Source organism: Pelodiscus sinensis, chromosome 1, assembly GCF_049634645.1.
Source record: "Pelodiscus sinensis isolate JC-2024 chromosome 1, ASM4963464v1, whole genome shotgun sequence".
Classification (NCBI taxonomy): domain Eukaryota; kingdom Metazoa; phylum Chordata; order Testudines; family Trionychidae; genus Pelodiscus; species Pelodiscus sinensis.
In genome coordinates this window covers 131,356,697-131,382,428 of record NC_134711.1, presented here as the reverse complement: position 1 = coordinate 131,382,428, position 25,732 = coordinate 131,356,697, and the positions used below count along the sequence as shown (strand labels likewise).

The window sequence follows — 25,732 nt, the reverse complement described above, 5'->3', positions numbered from 1 at the left end:
TTGCTTTATGGGGGTTGTAGTTTGGATCCCATTCTCTCCTTTGCCATGCTTCATTGGGAGGTTAGAGAGACTGGTGGTATTAAGCCAAGATGTTCATACCAAAAGAAGACTTTTTCTGAAGCAACAGATCCAGGCATCTAAGCATGGAGTGGAATCTTACTGTTGGTATTGGGACATAAGTGGCCACATCCAGTTTTTGAAGTCAGAGTCAGGAGTTAGGCCAAGGGCTCAAGCCAGAGCTGGAGATCTTGGTCAAGGATCAGAAAGAAGGCAGGGAGCAGAAACAGGCCAGGAAAGCAGGAATCCAGAAGCATGGCAAAGAAGACAGCTTCAGAAGTCAGACAAGGCAGGGTCCAATGCAGCAGCCAGGAAGAGCTCCATTGTGTAGAAAACTTTCTATGTCTCTTTTGGGTTTAAATAGGAAATTCTGAACAATCAGACAACTAGGTGCTCTTCCATCAGGGCCAAGGGTGGCCTCTCTGTTGTAGTTTCAGATTTCATGGTCTCTCTTGAAACAAGATATTATCGTCCCTCCCCCTCCCTCCCCTGGGACACCATCACCCAGGATGGATAGGATTCTGACCCACCAACACTAGACCCAAGTATTTTGGATTCTGTCTCTTGACCTAGGAAACAGACTACATTTCAACTGACAACAGGTATGTTCCTCTGATGCTATCAATAGAATGGGAATTGAGTGAAATTCAGGGGATCTCTCCCATATGGAATTTTAAGATTAAACACTTTCCTAGTAGGGCATATATGTGAAGTATCAGGGTCAAAACTGTCATGGCCCTTGCATGAACAACACGAGGATAAAAGAAAACTAAGTGTTAGAGTAAAGGCTTGTTTACTTACTGATGTTAGATCTTGCAATAAATGCTTTTACAAAACTTTTCATTTCCTCAAAGTCTGATGTTCCAACATTAGAACTTCCATCCAGAAGAAACATGATATCCATTGGTCTGCCGCAAAGTTCTGAAAAGAATATAAAAAGGCTTCTTATTCAAGATACCAAACATCTGCTGAATAAGGAAAGGAAAACAAAAGGGAAAGGGCAGTAGGCAACTGGAATATGGGAAAACAGCAGGGCAGTGTTCTGCTGATAGAAGCAGTAACTTCCTCTATGTCAGAACTTCTGCGGCTGTATGTTTAATATGAGAGCTGTATTTTAATACCAGAGCTTTTCTCATGATCATTCCTGAACCCAACAAACTTTGAAATTTTGCTTTACTTTGAAGCCTCAGCTGACATTATATGTCCATTTTTGAGAATTAAACCTTCAGAAGAGATGTGAACAAACTAGACACAGTCCAGAGGACAGCAACAAAAATAATAAGAGCCTTAAAATATCAGACATATGAAGAAGGGTTGAAAAAAAATGGGCATATTTTGTCTAGAAAAGAAAAGGCTAAGGGGGGGACAAATAACAGGCTTCAAATATGTAAAAGATTGTTGTAAAGAGAACTGTGATCAATTGTTCTCAACATCACTAAGGGTAGGAGAAGCAGAAATAGGTTTAGTTTCCTGCACAGTATATTAAAGTTAGATACTAGAAAAAACCTTTAACTCTTAAGAATTGTTAAGGACTGGAACCAAGTTACATAGGGAGACTGTGGAATCCCTATTACTGGGGGATTTTAACCACAGATCACCTATGAGGGTAGGTAAATTTCATCCTGCCTCAGTGAGGGGATGAAGTAGATGATCTCTTCAAGCCTCTTCCAGCCCTACATTTCCATGATTCACAAAAGTTTCAAAATAGGGCATTATTTTGAAATTTGGCACTGTGTAAATGGGCCAAACTTCAAAATAAGCTATTTTGAAATTGATTTGAGATAAGACACACAATCTGTGTAGCGCTAATTGAGTATCTTATTTCAAGTTTAGGATGCTGTGTAGATGCACCCTAAGGATCAAGCTGAATTACAATTAGCAAGGGTGTTAAAAGGTAATCAGAAGAGGTTCTTTAAATACATTAAGTGAAAGAGAAGAATGAAGGAAAGTGTATATCCTATACTTGGTGGGAAAGGAGAGCTAATAACTAGTGACATTAAGAAGGCTTAAACGTTTAATGCCTATTTTGCTTCAGTTTTCACTAAACAGGTTAACAGTGACTAGATACACCATATTAACAAACAAGGGAGAAGAAATATGTTAAACAATGTTTAGATAAGTAGATATATTCATGTTGGCAGAGCCTGTTGACATTCCTCCCAGGTTACTTGAGGTATTAATTGAAACAGTCTCAGAACTATTATCAACTATCTTTGAGAACTCATGGAGGAGAGATGAGATTCCACAGGACTACAGAAGGACAAACATAGTACCTATCTTTAAACATAGTATCTATCTTTAAAGGGGAAATAAAAAGAACCTGAGGAATTATAGACCTGTCAGCCTAACTTTGATACCTGGAAAGATACTAGAACAAATTACTAATAATCAATTTGTAGGCATTTCCAGTACCGTTAGGGTTAAAGAAATAACCAGAATGGATCTATCAAGAACAAATCATGCCAAATCCACCTGATTTCCTTCCTGACAGAATTACTGACTCAGTGGATAGGGAAGAAGCAGTAGATGTGATATATCTTGATTTTAGTAAGGCTTTTGACAGTCCCACATGACATTCTCACAAGCAAACTGTGGAAATGTGGTCTAGAGATGAATTTACTATAACATGACTACACAACTGGTTGATAGACCATATTCAACAACTGTTCACTGTCATATTGGGAGGGCATATCCAGTCCTATAGAGGTCAGTCCTAAGTCAGTCCGAAGTCCAGTGTTATGTAATATGACCTGGATAAGAGCGTGGAGAGTGTGCTTCCATAATTTGCGGATGAAACCAAACAAGGTGGGGTGGCAAGAACTTTTAAGGACAGAATTACAATTCTGAATTGACCTTGCCAACTGGATCATTGGTCTGAACTCAACAAGATGATACTGAATAAAGACAAGGATAAAGGACCTTACTTACTTAGTAAGGGAAAAAATCAAATACACAACTAAAAATGGAGAACAACTTACTAAATGGTGGTACTGCTGAATAGGATTTGACAATTATAGAGGATCACAAACTGAATGGAAAGCAACATGCAAAACAGAATCCTTCCCTGACTAAAGAGAAATCCTGATGAGAAAGAGAAAAAGAAAATACATATAAATATATCCAAAGTTACCTCTAATGACTGGGGCCACTGTGGATTTCTCTGAGCAGCAGGTTTTCAACACTAAGTCAGGCGCTTCTTGAATAAGTTCATTATAACCCTCTATGATTACTGGGATGTGCCGTTCACTGATCTTCTCGAGCTCTTGAAGGTTTGCGTTGGGGGTAATAGCTATAGGGATCACATTTATGTCACTCTCAACACGTGAGATGACATCAGTGGCAGGGTTTGCAGTTACCATGTAGACTAAGTGTGGCACTTGTCTCCTGCCCCCATTGTCTGTGGTAAATGTGTGTTCAGACACATAGCTGAGGGCATTTCCAGTGTTGGTGGCATTCCCTCCTTGGTACTGTATCTTCCTGACCTTCTCAATAATGTCTTGCTTTGACTGAGTTTCAGTGAAGGAGTACTCAACAGTGACCGTGTAGGAGTACTGTATAATAGTAATATGAATGGCTTCTTCTCCAATGTCCATTTCTCTGATAACTTTTGCAATGAACTCCTTGATAATATTAAAATTCTCCTGTCCTACTTTTTCAGACCCTTCAACAACAAAAGCTATATCAATTACTTTTCTTTGAAGTGGCGGCAGTGTTGTTAAACCCGTGAACTTCGTCCTGTCTTGATAGGGTGTTATCACTTTAGCTGTCCTGGGTGGGGTTGTGATAGGTTTTTGGGTGGTAGTTGTTAATTCTTCAGGTACAAGATCACACAGGTAATTGATTATTTCTTCCCCATTTTCCATTAACTCCTGCACGTTGTTCATTATGAAGGCCTTGTTTTCTGGCCATGCCCTTTCAATTAGCTTGATTTGCTCCATACTAATAAATGGTCCAATTCCTACTGGTATTACAGTGACTTTCTTCCGTTTCAGAAGAGGGAGGATGCTCTGAATTTTTCCTGGAGATTTGCTGGCTGTCAGCAACAGAGCTATTCTGGCAGCATTCGTCCTTGGGGCTTTTCCAAACACATGGAATACAACATATTTAAGCACTTCAGTGGCAGAGGCAACTTCTCCACCAGTGTATTTTATGTTTCGGACAATTTTCTTCATCTGAGATTGTGTTTTAATATCTTTGAGCCCAAGATAGATGTTGGACCCAGTGCAGTATTCCAGAACTGACACACGGATTTTCTTTTGGGAGATGTGGAGGTTTTCCATCATGCTAATAATGAAAGCTTTTAATATTTCAAAGTCCTTTTCTGAGAGCTTGTTGGAACCATCCATCAGGAAGGCCAGGTCCATCATTTTGCTGCAGGAGTAAACACGTGTCCCCACGTCTAGATCTGGTTCCTCTGTAGCAAGTGGAGTTTGTGTACTCATTTCTGACACACAGGCACTACATGTTAAGTTCTTTCCTTCACAGTAACTGCAAGAACCACCAAAAGCTAGAGATAAAATGAACTTTCATAACAATACATCACCCCAGGTTTAAGTGTTATATCTTACATAGAAATGAGCATACAAACAATTTAGTACAAACATATAATTTGTCATGCTAGACTACATCAATGGACTATCAAGTTCCATATCCTACCATGATCAGTGCGCTATGATTGTTGCTTCACTGGGAAAAAACATCTGCCACCAGTGGTGCTACCTACCAAATTATGCACAAATCTCCTTATTCCTCCAGCAATCCTTGGTCACATGATAATGGAGTCATTGTTAATGGAAATACATTAATGTACGGTATGCAGGAAGCATGTAAAAAGTACTATGTTTATTAGATAAACATCTTCTCGAGTTGTTTTTAGCTGAACATTCTTTGACACATGACACAAAGTAACCTTGGCATTAAAGATGGTAAACATAACTAGTAGATTTGGTTTGCACCCTACGGTTATGTCTTCACTAGGAAAAAAATGTTTATTCCTAAGTTGAGTTATTTATCTTTAATGACCTGACTAGAGGTAAAATCCTAATAAAGACAAGGCAGCAAGTAATTTGGCATGTTGAGTTAAGGACTTTGAGGGAAACAAGGGAAACTTGAGGGAAAGTTGACCTGCTAACTCATGTGAAAAATACATATTGGCTTGCCTTAATGAGGATTATACCTCAAGTTAGTTTGTTCAAGTTATCCATCATGAATTAAGAGCACTTTTTTCTCCACCCGCCCCCAAGAGTGAACACTAAGCCCTTCTGCAGTGCACCTCGTGCCATGGGTTTGTTTAATCCTGAAATCTTAAATTGAAATTCCATACATAGAAAAACATCCAGTCCTGGGGTACATCTAGACTACATGTCTCTGGCAACAGAGGCATGTAGATTAGGCTACCCGGCATAGGGAAATGAAGCGGCGATTTAAATAATCACCACTTCATTTAAATTTAAATGGCTGCCACGCTGAGCCGATCAGTTGTTTGTCGGCTCAGCACACTAGTCTGGACACTCCGCGGTCGACATCAAAGGCATTTGTCGACCTCCCCGGTAAGCCTCATCCCACAAGGCATACCGGGGAGGTTGACAAATGACTTTGATGTCAACTGCGGAGCATCCAGACTAGCATGCTGAGCCAACAAACAGCTGATTGGCACAGCGCGGCAGCCACTTAAATTTAAATGAAGCAGCGATTATTTAAATTGCCGCTTCATTTCCCTATGCCGGGTAGCCTAATCTACATGCCTCTGTCACCAGAGGCATGTAGTCTAGAAATACCCATAATGTCCTTTTGCCACTATGAAACTGATTGAATTCAACTGGATCCCTCTGCCCCCCCTTTTGTGTTTTAGACCATCTTATTATTCCTCTTATTTCTCTCGCCTTTTTCTTAATATCTTGAGTTTAGTTTTGGCCATGTGTGTTTTGCTCATTTTTTTTACCTTATTTCCCCCTTTCCCGTAAACTGAAATTCTTCCAGCTCTTTTCCTCGCTCTTTCTCTCTGTCCCTTTTCTCTTCCGTTCTCTCTCTCTCAAAAAAATATAGGGGCTGTCCTCTCCTTCCTTACTTTTATTCTTTCTTTATTTCTCTTTCCTTCCAAATGTTTCCCTCTGTTCATCTCCACTGTAACATGCCCATTTCCACCCCCATTTCTTTAGGCCTTCTTTCTCCACCCCCTACACACAATTTCTCTCTTACTCCTTTCTCTTCACCTCTCTCACATCCCCATAAGTTTTCCCATCTACTGCTCCCCTGCTCTCTCTACAACCTTGCAGGAGATGACTTTTGCTCTCTTAGCATGTCTTCAGCAGCCCCTACACTGCCAATCGCATCTGTTCTGTGCTCTTCTCTCTGCCTGATAGAGTAAGGTGCACTCCTGAGTCCACGCACAGGGTAGTGGAATAACACACAATGCATTTGTACATGTTTACAAGACAATATCAGACACGGGGTAGAGAGAAAATGTGTGAAATGGCCTTTGTTCCTCCAGAAATCTAAGAACCCCTAGAAAAGATGGAGAAAATTCAGGATTTTCTGAAGAATCTGGGCAGCTGAGGTTATTGGTTTGGTTTCAGATTGATTAATGCTGTAATTTCAGATACAGTAACACTGTAATGGTATTTTCAAAATTCTTTCCCCCGATTTTAATAAGACAATGGATATATTTGAGCTGATATGTTCAATAATCTTCCCTATGAACGGCGCAACTGAATAGGTGCTCCAAAGCCACTTCAATAATTCACAGTAGCAATGCACAGAACAGTCTGGCAAAAAATTAAAGGTTTGCCAAACCTTATAACAGACCAGCACCTCAAATCAAGCATTTTTTAGATTCAAATATCTCTGTAATCTCTCTTTCTCTCAGGTTATTCTAGAGCTCCCATTACCACAGTACGTAAGACAGAACTACAGAGACATTGCTGGCATTTTGTCCTCACTGCTAAAAGAGCGAAACAACACTCTTCTAACTCACAACTCCAGGCAATGAGAACTGTGTACAGTATACTGTTTGTATGTCTACACTGCATTCCTCTTTTGAGAGAGGAATGCAAATACAGCTGAGCGAAATTGCAAATGAAGCGCGGATTTGAATTTCCTGTGCTTCATTTGCATAATTGCGTCCAGGCGCTATTTCAAAATACTGTATTTCGAAAAAAGAAATGCTGTCTAGACCCAGTTATTTCGAAAGAAAACCTTTCTTTTGAAATTACCTTTAAACCTCATTTTATACGGAGTAAGGGTAATTTCAAAAGAAGGGTTTTCTTTTGAAATAACCGTGTCTAGATAGAGTTTCTTTCTTTGAAATAGAGTATTTTGAAATAGCGCCCGGACGCAATTATGCAAATGAAGCACGGGAAATTCAAATCCACGCCTCATTTGCAATTTCATTCGTCTGCATTTGCATTCCTCTCTCGAAAGAGGAATGCAGTGTAGACATACCCTGTGAGACCAATGACAAAACATAACTTCAGTGGAGTTGCTCAGGATTTACAGCAGAGTGACTGAGATCAGAATCTGATCCATACTCTCTCAATCTGAAAATCTGCTCTAAAAATTAAACCTTGAGATTCTCTTAATTATGTCAGCAGCAAATGCATACTTTATAAGCTGTCCAAAGCTGCAAACTCCAACCTGGGATGTGAGAGACAAGCTGAATTTTTTCCTTCTCAATCATCATCTGCAGCTTCTTTGGGCCATGTTTTCCTGTCCCAAAATGGTTCTTGTGAAACTTTCCTGTCTTTCACATGGCTGCACAAGCATAACTGTTGTACCCACGAAAGCTCACAGTGCCTTCTACATGTTTTCTTAGTCTTTAAGGTGCTGCTAGACTATTCGTTGGTTTTTTATTGGAACTTAGTAAACAATTCTGTCAAAGATGTGTGTAAAAGGATGGCTTGCAACCTCTTCTCTCTGAGCCATGCCAGCTTTGCAGTGCTAACCAGAATGATGGGCAGTAAACACTTATTTGCTTCATTAACTAAAGCACTATGAGGAACAGTCAATGCAGAATGAAGACACCATTTTTCAGAGCAAAACAGACCTTTAAATGCGACATCCAAATTCCAGCTCTCCCAAAGCTGTGTTCTTTCACGTTGCTTTTAGCTTCTTAATTGAAGAATACACAACTCCCTTTGGCATTTAGCATATTGTAACATATGATTTATTATTTTAATCCTAATGTAATATTTTGTGAATGGGATTCCAATTTCCTTTGGATATTTGCTATAAAATTCAGTTTTGTACAATGTTTTCTATTGTTTGTACAGATGGTGTAGGCATCTAAATTAGGTGACAGCTACGTGCAAAGATGTTTCCCTAGTGAGGTACGTTTACATAATGTTCTAAAACCTTATGTGAGTGGTGGTCAGTGTATCAGCATTAAAGATAAATTATTATTAAGTATTGTGAAGATCAGGGGACTGGTTTACGTAAATGCATTTTTGACCTTTTGATGGAATTCGGGGCTTGCAAACTTTACTGTTAAAAGAAAGTACATTACTTAATTAATCAACATAACAGAGCTAATTCCATGGGGCTTGTAAAATACAGAATTAGTTACTATCAGAGACAGGCCAGAGATTCAAAGTTTGAACTTCCAAAATGGTCAGGATGTTTGGATCTAGTGTTTTAGTCTGAGCCCATCGTTTTTGCAGATTTACATCCATTCCTAGGAAATGTGAGCAAATTACAGGAGGGAAACAAGATACATTTGCAACACTACGCCTGACTAATGGAGGTATCTATCCAAAGATGGGTATCTGAAGAATGCCAACATTATTACACACTTTCCTAGTGTACAGGACACATAAATAATGAGTTCTTTGGGCAAAGCAATTTAAGGCCTTGATTCTGTTTAGTGGTTACACTACCATGCATGTTCCATTGACTTCATCAGTGGTATTAAAACTACAGGTCATGACCGACTCCTGGGACATGGAATATCAGGCACTGGGTCACCTTGATGTTGAGTAACTAGGTGACCAGCAGGGTGCTAAGGGGTGCTAAGACTAAGGCTGGCTTCCTGCCTGTCCTGGCACCACCGACCACACTGCACCCCGGAAGCAGCCAGCAGCAGATCTGGCTCCTAGGCAGGAGAGGGAGGCATGCGGCTCCGTGTGCTGTCCCTGCGCTAAGCACCAGTTCTGGGGGGTACTTGTGGGTAGGAGCAGAGCACGGAGCTGCTTGAGTGCCTCTGCCTGAGAGATGGACCTTCTACTCCCAGGGTGCAGCGTGGTCCATGATGCCAGGACAGGCATGCCTGCTGACTGGGAGCCACTGGAGATAAGCCCGTGTCCCAACCCCATACCCCAATCCCCTGCTCCAACCCAGAATCCCAAGTAGGAGTCTCCTCCTGCACCCCAAACTCATCATCCCCAGCCTCACCCCAGAGCCCGCACTAAGGATGTTAAGGACTAGTCGGTTCCCCCACCCCAATTGCTGCCTCTATCAGATAGAGGCAGCAAAGGTGGGGGAGAGAGGGTATCAAAGAGGCAGTACTGGGGGGACGGGGCAGCTGGGGACTCCCTGGCTGACCTCAGGCTCTGTGCAGCATTTCTACAGAACCTGGAGTCATCTGGGGAGTTCCAAGCTGATCCCAGGCTCTGCACAGCATTTCCACAGAACCCAGGATCAGCTGGGGACTCCTGAGCTGATCCCGGACTCGGCACATGGCATTTCAAAGCGGCAGTGCCACATGGAGCCCAGGGTCAGCAGACACTTCTGCTTTGAAATGCACAAGGGCCCCTGGGAGCTTGGAGTCAGCAGGACTTCCAGTGGGAAGTTCCATCGATTACTCGACTAGTAAATTAATCGATATTTAACATCCTTAGCCTGAATTCTAGTCAAAAGATAGAATTATGTTGGGTTGTAAGTATAAAACAAAATTTTCAACTGGGTCATGAGAATAAAATGTTTGAAAACCACTGGACTCCATAATCCCGGGATGCAAATACTTACAGGATTGGACCCTAGAATATCTTCTGTAAATCTTGGGGAAATTACTTTTCCAGTTACACAGCAGAAGCTTCCAACTCCTAATACTCTTGGAGTTCTAGACAGTTCACACAGTCAGATGCTTAACTCTATATAGGATTTTAAAGTATCATAGAATCATAGAATACTAGGACTGGAAGGGACCTCAAGAGGTCATCGAGTCCAGTCCCCTGCCCTCGTATCGATGTAGGTCCATATTCTGATAAATAGATCTTATTCTCATGCTAAATAGATCTTATTCTTTAGTAACAACATGATCACTTCTGGAGAACAGGTAGGGTTATCAAAGCAGCTTCATGAAGTTAGACACCTCATTCCCATCAAATTTCAATAAAATCTGGGTGCCTAATACCCTTAGTGTTGTTGAAAATTTCTGTTTCTATTGTGCTTGAAAAAAGGCATCATATAATTGTATATAATAACTGGATCCACATTATGCACTTCATTTCTAAAGTATGCACTTCCCCCATGAAAGACACTCATGTTGAATAAAAATCCGTATCTTACCAAGACCGACAATGTTCATGATCATCTTTGTTCAAAACAACCTTCTTTCCATGGGGGATCCTGGCACTTTCTAATATACAAACAGGACAGTCTTCTGGACTAACACATGACTGGGATAGTTCATCAAGTATTTTCCCTGTTTTAGAACAAAACAGCAGGTTTTCATAAGTCGCTAAGCAGATGTTAAGCAGATTGCTGTATTTAGCGGCTTTAAAAATGTGACAATCAATGGTATTGGCATTTGGCTCAAAGGTTCAGAACATGCTCTTGTTATTAATCTAGCTGTTAATTTGAAACAGAGTAAATCTTTATTTTAGTCGATAGTATTTTTATTGATATATTCAAAATACTAACACCGGAGCATGTTATATGCAGTGGGACATGCTACATACAGAGTGAATGTATTCTTAGATGGAAAACCAGGTACACCAGAAGAAAATGGCATTTACCCTTTTGCATCCATGTGACTGATTTTTCTTGATCCCTTTGGGCATTTTTACTGCCTCCTTGCAGGCTGATTTGTCATTTTCTCCCTGCTGTGACTATTCATCTTAGGTACGACTAGGGCATCTAAGGGCAGGTCTACGTTAGAAGCACTACATCAGTGCAGCTCAACCAATTCAGTTCCAATGCGATAGTGTGGCTGGTGAAGATGCTGTCTGCCAACAGGCGAGCACTCTCCCATCAGCATTACTTCTCCATCTCCAGGAGAGGAGGAAGCTGTGTTGCCAGGACATAGCGCAACATGGACAGTGCTTAGGTCGCTGTAACTTGCATTGTCCAGGAAAGTCTTTTTCATAGCCCTGAGTGATACAGCTTAGATTGACTCAAGCAGTAGGGTGGACCTGCCCTAATATTTAAGTACAAAACACCACACTACATAACGATATACCCAGTGGGTTCAGCTCTCACTTCTCCCAGAGCCACCAATCTAGAGATATGGGGCACACGCTTGTTGTTTATTTACCCACCTTCATCATTATCCAGCATGGGGGAAAGAGAGGAGACCAAACCCCAGAGTCTCTTCTGCCCCTCCAAGTGTTTTGGGGATGGGAAATATCTTTTTTCCCAAATTCATACTTCTCTTATGGTGTGTCCCACTGTCTGGATTAACTCTCCTATGGTGAATAGGGAATTGGGGCTGGAGGGAGGAACCTGGGCCTGCCCTCTACTCACAGACCCTGTGATAGCAGCTGCCTGTAATGTCCCCATTGTCAGCAGTGTGCCAACTTCAGTTCCCTGGGCCGCTTCCCAATAGCTCTCTCCAGAGCCTTCCTTACTGCAGGCTCTTCCTCTTGATACCGGATAGCGTCTGTACCTCACGGACCTTCTACAGCAACTTCTCTCCCCAGCTCCTTGCACACAGTGAGCTAGCAGACAGGGAGTCTTTTTAACCAGTACTAGCCATCTCTTAATTGGTGCCAGATGTCCTGATCAAACTGTCTTAAATAGTTCTAGAAAGTTCCTGATACATTTCAGGGGCCTCAATTAACCTGTCTGCCTTAGCGGATTCTGCCAAGTTCCTGATTGTTCTCTATTAGGCCTTTTGACCTTACCCAGGGAAAGGAGACCTGTTTATCTGGGACTAACATACCTGCCTTCGATTACTCTCCTGCCATCATCTAGCCTGACCCTGCCACGGTAGTAAGCGATTAGAACTGGGAAGGAAATGTCGATCAACTGCGTAAAAAAGAGAGTGGTTTACCTTCAGGACAGTGCACATGGCATCCTTCTACACATTGCAGAGGGCACGCCACAGGTTCAAAGTGCTGGCATGATATAGGGCAGGCAGGTCCACAGCTGTTGTATCTCCATTCACACTGATACTCCAATTCACGCTTATTCAGGTCCTCGCAACTTTGTGCTATGCAATAAGAACCAGTTAAAAGGTTATCTCAGATTGCATTCACAACTCCTCTTGGATCCTAGGCAGAGGGCTTGGGGCCACATATTTAACTGAGAAGTGTGTATTTTGGGCACATCAGTGGCTGGCCACACTTTATTCTTTTTATACACCCAAACCTATGCTGTGATCACTGGCTGCTGCTAAAAATAATTGCTAAGAATAAACTTTCACTTTCAATTGAGCAAACATTTCCATTTCTCATTTCAGATTTGTATGTCCATGTCTACTGTGTTTTCCTTATAAAAGGAGCAAGCACTATCTTTTTTCAAGGTGTGATCTGGGGCAGCGGATCCCAACTGCCTGTCAGTGAACTGGTGCCAGTCTGCAAACTGCTGGCTGCCGAGCCGCAGTGGCTGCCAGAGCTGATGCTGGTTATTTGTGGCTGCTCAGCTCCAGCAGCCATTGTGGCTGATTTTGCCTGGCAGCGGTGCTGGGGCTGAGGCAGCAGCAGGAGAAGAAGGAGGAGAAGCAGGAGGTGCCTCCCTCCCTCCTTCCTCCTTCCAACTAGGTAAGTTGTTGGCCCAGCTGCAGCTCCATGTGCCCCACCATCTCTATCCGTGGGGGCATGAGACATGCTTGAGGAGTGAGGGGATATACTTCCAATGGTCACTCCCCCTGCCCACGTGGCAGTAACGGCCACGGACCCTAGAGAGGGCAGTCTTGTTCTGGAGAATGCAGGGGTGGGGTGTGGTGTGGTCATGGGGCAAGAAGGGGTCACCAACCTCTTGGTGTTGGCCTGGGCAGTGAGAGTCAGAGGTTAAAGGGTCAAAAGGCACAGGGCATAGGGTTGGGGGGACAAAGGGTTTTAGGTGTTGGGGAGCAAGGGGCTGGGTTGAGGCTAGGTGGACCGGTAACATTCCATTTGCATATTTGTATGTTCATTATTTGCATAATGAATGTGCAAACATGCAAATAAAATGTTACCAGTCCGCCAAAAGTCTGCAAATGGGTTTGCTGGTTCGCAGTATAAAAAAGGTTAGGAACCACTGATCTGGGGCATGCATGAAAATGTAGCAGACAAAGGTTTACCTTGAGGAACCATCAACCTGTGTTCCCATGACTGGGGACTTTTGCCAAGTCCTATTCCCATGAACATTAACAGCAGGACTCCTACTTACATCATTAAGAGCAGGACTGGGTTTAATGAAAATGTGATCTAGCTGAGCCATCCGCTGATTACAAACTAGCAAGTCTTTGGTTTTCCTGGCAAGCCATTACCCCGGGTTGCATTCCGCCATCTGGTACTTACGACACAGAGTAGATGATCTCCAGTGAACAACCACACCTTTTTCTGCACAGATATGGGCATAGGCTGCAATAGCATCACAGAAGCAAGCACAATCCCCAATGGATTCGCAGGTACAAGTATCATACATGCAGATATCCATATATGGCTCGGGATTCACCTACAGGAAGAGTTACACAGTATGAGCTCATTTCATGACTCTCCTGCCTCTAGACAGATTTGCCCATGACATCCTTTGCTTGTACATTTGGCACCACATCTGATTTACACCAAAGTCGCAGAAGGCTATTCCACTAATGTCACACCCAAGGTCATAACACCTGAGCAACACTTCAAGCAAACTACAGTTTCTAGGAATCATTAACTGGTGAGAAATATAGAAACATATTTACATCTTCTGGACCTGCTTCTTATACATACTAAGGCCCTTTCATGTTCCTATAGCAATGTAATGAGGCCCCAATGTAGGTGTGAAATAGTCACTCTCACAGAATTTTCAAGGACCCTAAGTATAAATGAGAATCAGGCCCTTTAAAGAAAAACAAAAGTTCTAATTGCTAAAAATGACCCAGTTTAAGACCAGAAGCTGTTAATCTAGTCTGACCTGTAGTACCTGACAGACCACCACCACCACCCAGCACTCACACATAAAACCCAACAACCAAAAAGACAGCCCTCAGGAGACTAAACTCATATGTGCTGCAGGCACAGAATTGCAGGCACCAACGTGCACTAGTGTCAAAGGCTGCTGCAATGGCAGGGAAAGGATTAATTGAGATATACCAGATAAGCCTGGCAAATGACCCGCACTCTTCATGAGTGACCTTTATGAGGACTCTTCCTTTCCAGCCTAGGAAGTTTAGCAGCTCCTATTGCTTATCAGACTAAATATCACAATAATAGAAGGGACTGAAAAAATGTGATTCCCTGACCACCATTTTTTGTATACTTCTAGTTATTACATGGAACAAAGAAAACAAATGTCCAGTGAAGTTAACAGAAAGACTCACATTGATTTCAATGGGATTTGGGTCAGGTCCAAGGGATTTACCCATTCATCATGTTAACGGACAAATGGGGAGGCAAATTTAAATTTAGATTCAAATTAACAGATTGTATTAATTTGATTAAATGGAATACTAGTGAAAATATTATCAGGCCATTACACAGATAAGTGGTATGCCATCCCCTGGAAAATGGGGTGCTGTTTTCTTCACTGTGCCTCAAAAAAGATCTAATAGGAAAAGACAGAATTCAAAGACCCAGGAAAGTCTTCTGAACTGTTTAACGTAGAAAGGAGATAAATAAGAGCAGTTTACCATATGAGAATATAATGAATAGTAGACATAGTAAATGGGATGCTCCTGTTTATTCTTTCATATAATAAAAGAATGAGAGGACATCTAATGAAACCAAGGCGAAGGATACATAACTGATAAAAGGAAAGACTTTTTTTTCATAGTGCACAATTAACTCATTGCCACAGTATAATCAATAAGGCAGAGAGCTCAGTAAGTTTCAAGAAAAAATAAACAGTGATAGAGATAAAGAGAACACCCACAGTTTAATTAAATCTGGGTTTTGTTGTTTGTGGGGAGGGCATTGTTTTTTGTTTTAAGGTGTAAGTCTACATACTACAGGATAGATGTCAACCACTAACTGCCTGAGGGTTAAGATGACGTTTCTTTTGTGGGCCTATTAGTCAGTAACTGTCCACCAAGGGTGTCTCTTGCACCTTCCTCATAGTGCCGGTCAGTTTCAGCAATGGGATACTAGAAGAGACAAACAATCTCAGCACATTCCAGTGTGAAGTCACTGCCAGCATCACCTCTCTCATATTAGTATCCAAGATGCTGTCTCAAGCAATGGCAGATTGGTAGGTCCCACAACTGTAAGCCCTTTCTGTATAGACTATGTAGGAACAGAAGACTGGAAGGGAATGACAAAAGACTTACCAGTTTTTTGCATTCTTTGAAGAGTTCACTGGTCAATATGTTGCATGAAGTTTCCACCATCACTTGCTTCTCTAAGTTGTCATTGCACAATGAAGTAGCCACAGTCTGCCCCTGTGGGATCTTAATGTTACAAGACACAAGCAGAGATGCTCATGTTAGCCCTGGCCTTGGAACATCAGAATTTTCACTTAACTGCGTATATATGGCTGCCTCTTTCCACTACATATTTTTCATAAACTATTTGCTTATTGGATGAAGAGCCAATTGATCCAACGGAGGGAAAACCATGTGGCAATGGCAGAGGCTAGCCTACGCCAAATCACCTCATCAGTAGAGCTGGGTGAAAACTGTCAGTGACAAATGCAGATTTCACGAAAGCAAAATATTTTCCAATTTTGCCAAATGGTTCACTTTAAAAAAAAAATCCAACAAAGTCCAACCGAAATGTATCCTGACATTTCTAAATGAAATGTTTTGTTCTTTTCAGGTTGGAACAAAATTTTCTTTTGAAATTTGCTTCCATATTATATATTTAAAATACAGAAACATAAAAATATGCAAAATCTACACAGTATGTTTAGTTCTTTTCATTTGTTAAACTTTTCAATTTACCAACTTGGGGTTCCAGATGACAACAGAAACCACCAATGCTGCAGTAGGAAGAGACCCATTGTGAGACTCCCGATTAGCTCGTGAACAGTTGGAGGAAGAAAAAAGGAAGATTAAGGATAGAGGGCAGAGCTACAGATGTTTCCACTGCAGTCATGGAGTGTGATGGCTTTTGCACAGGTACACCTGAGCCAGGGCTGGACGGAGGCATGGGCGAGCCGGGCAGCTGCCTGGGGCACCAACCAATGAGGGGTGCCTGATGGCAGCTGTAAGGGGTGCACGGCGTCTCTTACAGCTGCCATTAGGCACCGCGTGCCCGGCTCCCGCAGTGCTGGCCCTGCAGCGCTGGCGAGCAGTGCCCTTTCCCCCATGGCCGCGGGGCCTTGCACAGCCCGGCGCGTGCGCCAGCAGCGCACACCAGGCCAGGCTGGGCAGCGCATGCACTGTGTGACCCGGGGGCAGGCCCTGGGCTGTGCACCAGTGGCCATGGCCGGCGCACGCATGTGCTGTGCCCATGCTCCTTGGGGGGACGAGCCCATGCCCCACAGGTGGGCCTGCGCATGCGCCGTGCGCCCGGGGGTGGCACCACACGCCCAGGCCCAGGGCGCCAAAAGGGTTTGGGCTGGCCCTGACCTAAGCTAGCTTTAATCTAGCTAACCCGGGTACCAGTAGCAGCAAAGTCACACCAGCGTGGGCTTCAGCCTGGGCTAGTTCCTTGAGTAACTAATTATCCAGAGTCCAGGCAGGCTTGTGTGGTTCACACTCAAACCTGTGTTGCCACAATGCTTGGGTTGTCTAGCTAGCCTGGAAGAAAGAGGAGTGACATGGGACAGGAAAGGGTGCTAATACCTACCTTTACTGGAAAGAAAAGTGCCTACTTTGAAACAAGGGAGCAGAGAGAGACCATCCAGTGTCACCAGCCCCAGAAGAAAAACCCACCTACTGACATCCCTGGTTGGAGGGTAAACAGCAGGGAAGAAGGAAGAGAGCAGCAATAAGGCAGGCCTAAAGGGGGAAAGAAGAGAAATGGTGAAGCTACCAACGGGTAGCAGGGATTGAGGAGAAAGGCAGCTTCTAGGGAATGCGGGTGGGATGGGCTGCACAACTATTTCGTGAGAAGAAAGTTAGGATATGGGTAACTTTGAATTTGGCAGACTTTAAAGGGGGCCTATTTTTGTGTGCTTGGGAACCCATCTATATACTATGATGGTGCCTATGCTCCAGGCACAGTGTCACACATGCTGCTTACCTTGACTAGGTGCATCACTTAGCAATATATACAAATGGGATGCCTTTCCTAAGGAAACCAAGAGAAGCGAAGGAAAAAGATGCTTATTTTTAGCACAGCCAACTTTTAAGTCATGTGTTACCTGAGGATCCTATTGGGAGTCCAATCCTGCTCCAATTTTAGACAATGTTGAAACTCCCACTGGCTTTGATGGGAATAGTAGGCCCATGACTTACTAAGAATTTGCAAATTGCTGCCATGACCTATTCAGAGCTTATGCCTCTGCCTTCTCTCCCTTTTCCATCATAGTTCTCATTTTACCATGATCTTTTGATCATTATAAGTTTCCTAAAACAATCCCCTAGTATTGTTTCTCTGTCTCCGAATCTCATGCCCCCATGTACTTGAGTTACTAGGAATCTTCTTAACTTGTGCTACCCAAATACATCCTGCTGGTTAAATCTATCTTCATCTTACAAAAAAACCCAAACACCTTGCAAGGATCACAGGAATCCAGGGTTGAATATGCAGTTTGGAAAAACTCCAGGGACTAGCAAATGCTCATAATGGACACATTATAAAGGTTTGGATAATGGGAAACGGGATGTTTAATCTGAACTCCTCCTTTCTGGAAATGTAGCTAGAAATTCTGAGAAATCGGGCTCTCAGATGTGATTTCCGGTTATAGCTGGAGCTCCTGCATCTGGGCTGGCATGTTGTCAGCTGAATCATGTGATAGAGGCTGTTCTGTTTAAACATTTGTCCAAATGCAAGCAGCACAGAGGTCTTGGAAAACAAAAATGTTAACTGAACCTTTATCAGATCTCAGAAAATACTTCAGTTTGGTGTGAATTCTGGGAGAGGGGTTAGTTAGTTTTCCTCCAAAGCCATTCAGCAATCCCTAATTGGCCTAGTAACCATTAGTAAACAGTTTTCACAGTCACCTTTCTGACATCAGCACAATGTGGATCGACTTTCCAGGAATTCCCAAAGTCAACTGGATCCACTTCAAGATGCTTATTGCTGCTGGTCAAATCATTGTTTTGGATTCCATCAAAATTCCCACACAGACCACACACTTGATCCTTTCATGAAAAGAAACACAAACATATAAATATTCCACCTTTAGACTGACATGGGGCCTTTTATTCGCAGGCTCTATAGATGCAAGACTAAATTATGCTCTGGCAGGTACACTACTATTAGCAAAGGCCTTTAGCCTGCATTCCCACCATACCAACAGGACTGATCTGCCTCCCAGCAATCTAGAGAGCAGGAAAGGGACACTGGCTACCTCTGCCTGTTCAGACCGTCTCTACAGGGAGTGTGTCTGGGTGAGACGTGGATTTAGCTATGGGCTCACTTCTGTTGTCATGAAGGTCACTGTCCTGTGGAGAGCATCAGCAAAGCCTGTTCAGCAATGCATTCCCTTCAGTTCCCCAAATAAACTGTCCCTTTCATTTAACTCATTGAGGGCATGATGCCTAAATGCTCCTCCTCCCTCTCCATTCCCAACATGGCTCAACCTATTGAGAACCAGAACTGAGCCCTTAGTGTTGAACCACTGGAGAAAAATAACCATCCGTAGCATATTAGAAGAAAGACCTTTTGGGTTTTATGAGAGAGAGCCTAATGTTTCACATGAATCTAATAATGTGTCAGTGTAAGAAGTACTAAATTCCTTCCTTGCACCCCAGAAGGATCTGTCCAAGTATATTCATTCGGGAACATGATGAGCACTTTCCTAGAGAGAATGAGAACTAAATCAAAGGTACTTACGCTGAAATGTTCTTTCAAGATAACAGACACCCCCATGGCCAGATCCCACGTTACAGAGATTCCTTTGCCCAGTAAGAGAATATAATAGCGCCCAGACTTCAGGACTTCAAAATTGGTTTCCTCTCTAAGGGGCTTCTTGATATCCACCTAAACATGAAAACCACAGTGTGCTCAATGGCAGCTCCAAGACCACATATTTAACAGGCAACTTCCCTCCGTGGTACATGTACCCGCTAACGAAGGGCACTTTTGAGAATTACTGCAGTATGATTAGTTGAGAGCCTATTGTTGCTGGGGAGCGCATCCTACAGGAATGTCTATATTGATAGCATATAGTGTTGAGCACAAACTAATATGTCCCACACAGAAACCTTTCTGTGGATGAATTATTGTTTTAACAAAACAACTTGGAATGGTACAGGGAACTGTGATGGAAACACATTTGTTTCACGCTGATTACAAGTTATCAGAAGTAGTGTTTCCAGAGCCCCCAAAGGAATCATTCTTAAACGGAAATAGCACTGGAGATGGATTTGCTAAGAAAAGGATGACTAGGTAAATTCAGTTAAGTCAATGAGTGGTCAATTAATAAGTAACTGACAGAAATCAGTATCAGTTTCCTTTTTTAGAAACCATAACAATCATCAGATCCAGGATTTCTGCAATAGCAGAAACAAAAATAAATAGCAAAGTGCACAAAATTCCTTCCATATTAACCACTGGACTCAAGGGGCAGGTTCTGATTCAAAGCGGGGAAGAATTTGCTTCTGCTGCCATATAAAAGGGTAGCCCCAGCAACAGGAAGTCTTTGGATTTCTTTTTTATCAAATAACTTTTCCAACACCTATACTTCCCCCTGCCCTCTCCTGCCAGTTTTCTAGGCTTGGGACCTCTTTCTGTCCAGGTTTTGCTACAATTTCACAGCCTCCAGCTACTAATAAAGTGAAAGACAAATTTGAAAATGTTTCTTTTTCAATGGGAACCCTAATATAATTATTAGCCACATGTCGTGATGAAGGTATGGAATGACTATTTGTTTAAATACTGGTAAGGTGCCAACTCAAAATGGTGAATTAGGGGAGAAGAGTGAATTCTCGTGAAACGAGGTTTACTAGAGAGGTCGACAAAGGCTTCCTTTGTCAACCGCGCCGCATCTAGACTGCCGCACTGTGCCGGATCAGCTGATCATCGGCACAGCGCAGTGGCCATTTTTATTGTAATGAAGCAAGGATTATTTAAATCCCCGCTTCTTTGACTATGCCAAATAAACTACTTTACATGGCTCCATCGATGGAGCGATGTAGTCTAGATGTATCCCAAGAGCTCTGCAGTGGGGATAGCCTTTGAGAAATTAGGATTTCTCCCCCTCTGTCTTTGATAGAGCAGATTCCAATCCACTCAGTTGTGCAGGAATCCTCCTTCTACTACTGCCTCACTGCCCACGTCCAACAGATCCAAACTCCCCAGCTGCCATGGCAGTTAGGCATTAAGGGTAGGATAATATTACACATAGAATTTCGAGTCTTGAAGATAGTCTAATGGTTCCGCAGAGCACCTCAGGCTGCTGGAACTGGCTCTTTTTAAAAAGAGGATTGGCCAATTTGTGTTTTTCCAACCAGACCGCTGACTAAAAAATTCATTAGCAGCATCGCCTGAGGAAAAATACACAGGACATCTTACTGAGATAGGGTTTAGAGTAGGAGATTGAAAGGAACTCACTACCAGCCCTGTCTGCTAAGAAATTCCTGAGAGGTCCCAAGTATGTGTGGGTCTCACTGATTTAATGAGAAGTTGAAAGCTCTTAGCACTACCTTATAAGGAGCACTCATCATTATTAACAGCTTAAGGTAACAGGCTGTACAATGGAAGCCATTTTTAGTGCATGACATCAGCTGTATTGAACCTCAAGACTTCTGAGTTATACCCCCTATTTACACTCAAATAGATGGCATGCTATATAAAGTAGGTATCTACATATAATAGAGATGTTGCTACTTTTATTATATAGGATTCTTATAAACATTGTGCAAGATTGGCCCTATCCCTGCTCACTGATGTTTAGTCCAATATTTAGATGAATACACAGATTGAAGTGAAGTAGAAGGGAGACAGAACTGCTCTGAAAGGAATCCTTTCACTCGGAATCTGCCTAGTGTTTGTTCTACTTCTGTTTTCTCTTTACCAGCCCACTACAATTTCAACCTGACTCTGCTAATTTTTTTTTTTTCAGTTTTAGAAAATGGAGATTCCCCCATCTCTCTCACTAGTCCACGTACTAGAGGTTTTTTTCCCCTCCAGCTCACATTTCAATATTTTCTCATCTGCATAATCACTAAATCAGTCTTTGTTTCTCAACATTTAGACAAGGACCAGAACTGGTCAAAGCAGAGTTGGAAGATTAACTCAAATCACAGATTTATTATGTTTATGGAGGCTCCTGGCCCAAACCGAGAAGTAATAAACTTCTGACCCTGAAAAGTGGCAAATCATAGTTGTTTCAGAACAGGGATATAAATGATCTCATGCAGCATTTTAATGCCTCTTGAGATTGTCCACGCCCCCACCCCAAGCACGTTAGGGTATGTCTACAATAGCTCGTTAATTCGAGGTAGGTAGGCAAATCAGGCAACTGGAGTTGCAAATGAAGCCCAGGGATTTAAAAATGGCGGCCAGACAGGAACATGCAAATAAAGCCCAGGATATTTAAATCCCGGGTTTCATTTGCAACTCCGATTGCCTGATTTGCCTACCTAGCTCGAATTAATGAGCTAGTGTAGACATACCCTTGTATAGTTTTGGGGTCACTTAAAACTAATAGCTGATTCCAAAACAACATTTTCAAACATTTGACACATTGTGGAAGTATTTTAATGTAAAAAGAAAAATAGTTTCCCCACTTCCCACATCACCATTCCCCCTACTGAAGGAATTCTAGCAAGGGGTCCTTCTAAAGATCTGAATCATGGCTTATTTTTGCTCACTCTCTCTTTTGCTTGTTACTGTCCGCAGAAAGCCCTGCTAAGGGCTTACTCCAGGTGCTGTGTATTCTAAGAAAGATCACTGAGACTAGAGTGGTATCAGGAATTTTCTAGTGAAGCTTTTTTAGTTGGAAAATGCCAGTGTGTCAAAAAGCAAGCTTTTTACACAACAAAGTCAGTTTCAACAAATTTTTCTACTTGAAAACATTTAAAGAAAAAAAGTTTTAAAATTGCTGAAATAAAATGTTTAGTGTTTTCTAAATGTAAAGATTCTAGGATTTTTATTTTAAAAACTAAGCAAATTTATATAAAATTGTCAAAATTAAAACAAAACATTTCAATTGACTCAAACAGAATTTTTGGGAGGATTTTGTTTTTCAAAAGTTTGCCTGATGTATATTTTTCTTTTTGATTCATGACAGGAAAAACACTTTGATATCTCAAAAAATTTTATGGACAGGAAAAAACATGTCCTGTCCAGCTGAGGCTGAGAGAGTTTATTCAGTGTTGTGTGAGTAACCTGCAATACAGATGGAATAACTTCAGGAGCAAATTTTCAAAAGAACCCAGCACCCTCCTGTTGTTCACAAGCATGAAACAGCAACCATTAGGAGTCTAAATGAAAGCTAGATTTTGTTTTTAATCTGGTACTCATTGTCATTGCTATGCCCACTTGCAAATTCCATTCCAACTGACTGACCTCAGTGTCAGGAACAGCCTATTATTTTGCACACGTTGAGGGAGGTTTTTCTTTTTGTTGCACTCAGTAACAGGATTGTTTTGGGATCTGAAATGTCTTATATTCCACTCCCACAGGCGATCCTTGTGTCTGAATGCACCGTACAACAGACATGATCAAGAAATGTCATGGTTTATGCATTCAGTACCACTCCCCAATAATCTGGAACATAACGGTTAGCTGGTTTATACCAAGTTAAAAGCTGGTTCAATTTTGTGTGTCAAACCCCAAACAAGGAACATTTTGTGTGGTTTCATGTTTGTCTGAACATTTCTGCAAAGCTCTGCTCTGGATTCCAGGACAACATACAGTACTTCAGAAGTCTGGGTAATTGAAACTCTTTAATTCACTGGAGATCTGTAATGTATGAACACAGAGACATTCCTGGTTGTTACAACGCCCAAGGCAAATAGCTGAACCCTACGCTCTGGAAAGGTTATTTCCTGTCATGGAGTAGGTTGGAAGGTGGGAACGGTTCCTGGTCATTTTTGGACAGTGTGTAGGGAAGGGGGAGGAAGAGGCATCCAGTCATCTGGATTTTCCATCCGAAATTTGTTTTTGGCAGGGAAAAGAAACTGACATTTGCATCAGCTCCTACAACATTGCCTGATTCTTCATATGATTAAATTAAACCCCAGTTTTACAAAGCAAGGAACAGGTTCTTTGTTTTGTTTTGCAATAGCTATGCTTAAGACTAGGGAATTTCAAACGAAGAATCCATGATGCATGCACAGGGTGCATAGAGCATTTTCCAGTGAAGGACTCAAAAGAAGCAACAGCAGCATTGCTCCATCTAACATACTGGGAAAGGACTGAAAGGCAACAGTAATGCCTTTAGTTAAATGGCCCACTATTAGTGGTCCCTATAAGCAGTGCACTTGTGTGGCCACTCAGAAGAGATTCAAATGTTGCCCAGCTGATTAGAAAATTTCCCACAGCTTGTTTTTTTTCTTATTGGTGGTGCACATTCACACCTGCCTTGGTGCACATAAAAAAAATTCTGCACACAGATGGAAAAAATCCACACACAGATGGAAAAAGTTAGAGGGAATTTTGCCCACAATGGCTACTTATAGAATCCCACCTAAAATGTGGTTAATATATGCTATCATCTGCAAGTCAGGACTTGTAGAGATCAATTACAGCAATGCAATTCCCCAATGTGGAATTGTATCAGATATTCCCAAACTATCATAATTATCCAATGTAGAGTTTACATTTCCCCATACTGGGTCGCTGGCCTGTTCATTTTATCACATGGCCCTTCAAATATCAAAGCACAGTAGAAGGCTCATCTCCCATGTTACAACCCATCCTAGAATACTGGAAAGACTTTTGTAAAGGAAGAAGGAAGAGAAGCAGAGGGCATACATTTCCGTTGAACAGCTCTATCTCTCCATTGTCAAACAGAATGGTGATCCTTTTAGTGCACTTTTCTCCAGTGAAGCCACATCCCTCATTTGAAACGAGAACCCGAAAGGTTCCAGACTCATCCGCACAGTAATCCTATTAAAGGGAAGCATATGTAATGGATCATTAACAACAGAGACATTTGAAACGTATCTAAAAACACGGGGGAAAACGCAAGTCTGAAAAGTTGGATAGTTTCACATAGTGTAGGGCTCCTCAGAAATGTGTAAGCATGCTAGTTTCTCTGCTCCCCGTACATTTTGCTCTGATTATTGCTATTTGTGCAGGGAGGGGCAAAGGTGCACTCGGCCCATGTGCTACGTTTACACGGATACTTTGTAAAGAGCTCTTTAAGTATAAGGGTTTGTGCTGCAACTTTTAACTGTGATAGTTCAGGGATACATAACGGATGTTTATCAGTTTTAAGTACAAAAGTGAAAACAAGATGTCACAATTCATATCAAGAAATAAAATGAAGCCAGATATGGGTTATGGCGTAAATTGTATCTTCTGTGACTATACAAGACATGGTCTATTTTATTTCAGACATAATACCTGGACACTGATAACCGGGGTCCTAATTTTTGGATTTGCTACAGATTTGCTCTGTGATCTTGGATAAGACCTTCCTTATCTTCATCTCTACACCTGCCCAATCTGCATAACAGCACCAACTTTTTTTGCCAGAAAGTGCATGGCTTAGTTCATTAATATCGGTAAACCATTTGAGATGATAGGAGGGATGATACTATGGAAATACAAAGTATCTATTAAGAATGGCTCTATTTAATATTGGGACAGACTTTTATACATTGCCCTCAGGTTTTGCAGGCACATTTTTAAACCCAGTTATTTCCAGGTGTAGCTGAAATCTTCAGGTTTCTTATGCCAGGACTATGCTAGACCCAGAAGGCCAGCCTAAGGTACACAACTCTAGCTACATAAATAATGTAGCTGGAGTCGACATACCGAAAGTTGAGCTTGGCACCATCTTCACAGTGGGATGCCGATGGGAGCAAATGCTCCCATCGGCTTCCCTTACTCCTTGCAACTGCAGGGAATACTGGCATCAAATGGGAGGAGCCTTAAATATCTAAATCTCTGATCTGTGAAAGCCATGAGAAATTTTAGTGTATGTCTATACACACTCACATGCATGCACACACACACACACACAGAAAATAAGTTGTTTCTGATCAGCCTGATATAAGCCGGTGACTTGAAAGTGTTTCTAGAATTTAATTTGTTCGCAGTGAGATCGATTCTAGTGAATGTCTATGATCCCCACAAGGGATGAAGACAACTCAAGGAGCTGATAGAGGAGG

General features: G+C 42.0%; 1 protein-coding gene across 1 annotated transcript in view; it reads right to left on the bottom strand.

Annotated features, from left to right (window-relative positions):
* VWF (von Willebrand factor) overlaps positions 1 to 25,732 on the bottom strand; it is a 249,131-nt gene that overhangs the window by 113,514 nt on the left and 109,885 nt on the right. Inside the window, exons 21-29 of the mRNA XM_006128153.4 lie at positions 24,369 to 24,503; positions 19,281 to 19,427; positions 18,446 to 18,586; positions 15,665 to 15,784; positions 13,713 to 13,869; positions 12,263 to 12,421; positions 10,558 to 10,693; positions 3,188 to 4,545; positions 859 to 978 (exon numbers count right to left, since the gene is read on the bottom strand). Coding sequence (XP_006128215.2) covers positions 859 to 978; positions 3,188 to 4,545; positions 10,558 to 10,693; positions 12,263 to 12,421; positions 13,713 to 13,869; positions 15,665 to 15,784; positions 18,446 to 18,586; positions 19,281 to 19,427; positions 24,369 to 24,503 — 2,473 coding nt within the window. The remainder of the gene's footprint in view (positions 1 to 858; positions 979 to 3,187; positions 4,546 to 10,557; positions 10,694 to 12,262; positions 12,422 to 13,712; positions 13,870 to 15,664; positions 15,785 to 18,445; positions 18,587 to 19,280; positions 19,428 to 24,368; positions 24,504 to 25,732) is intronic.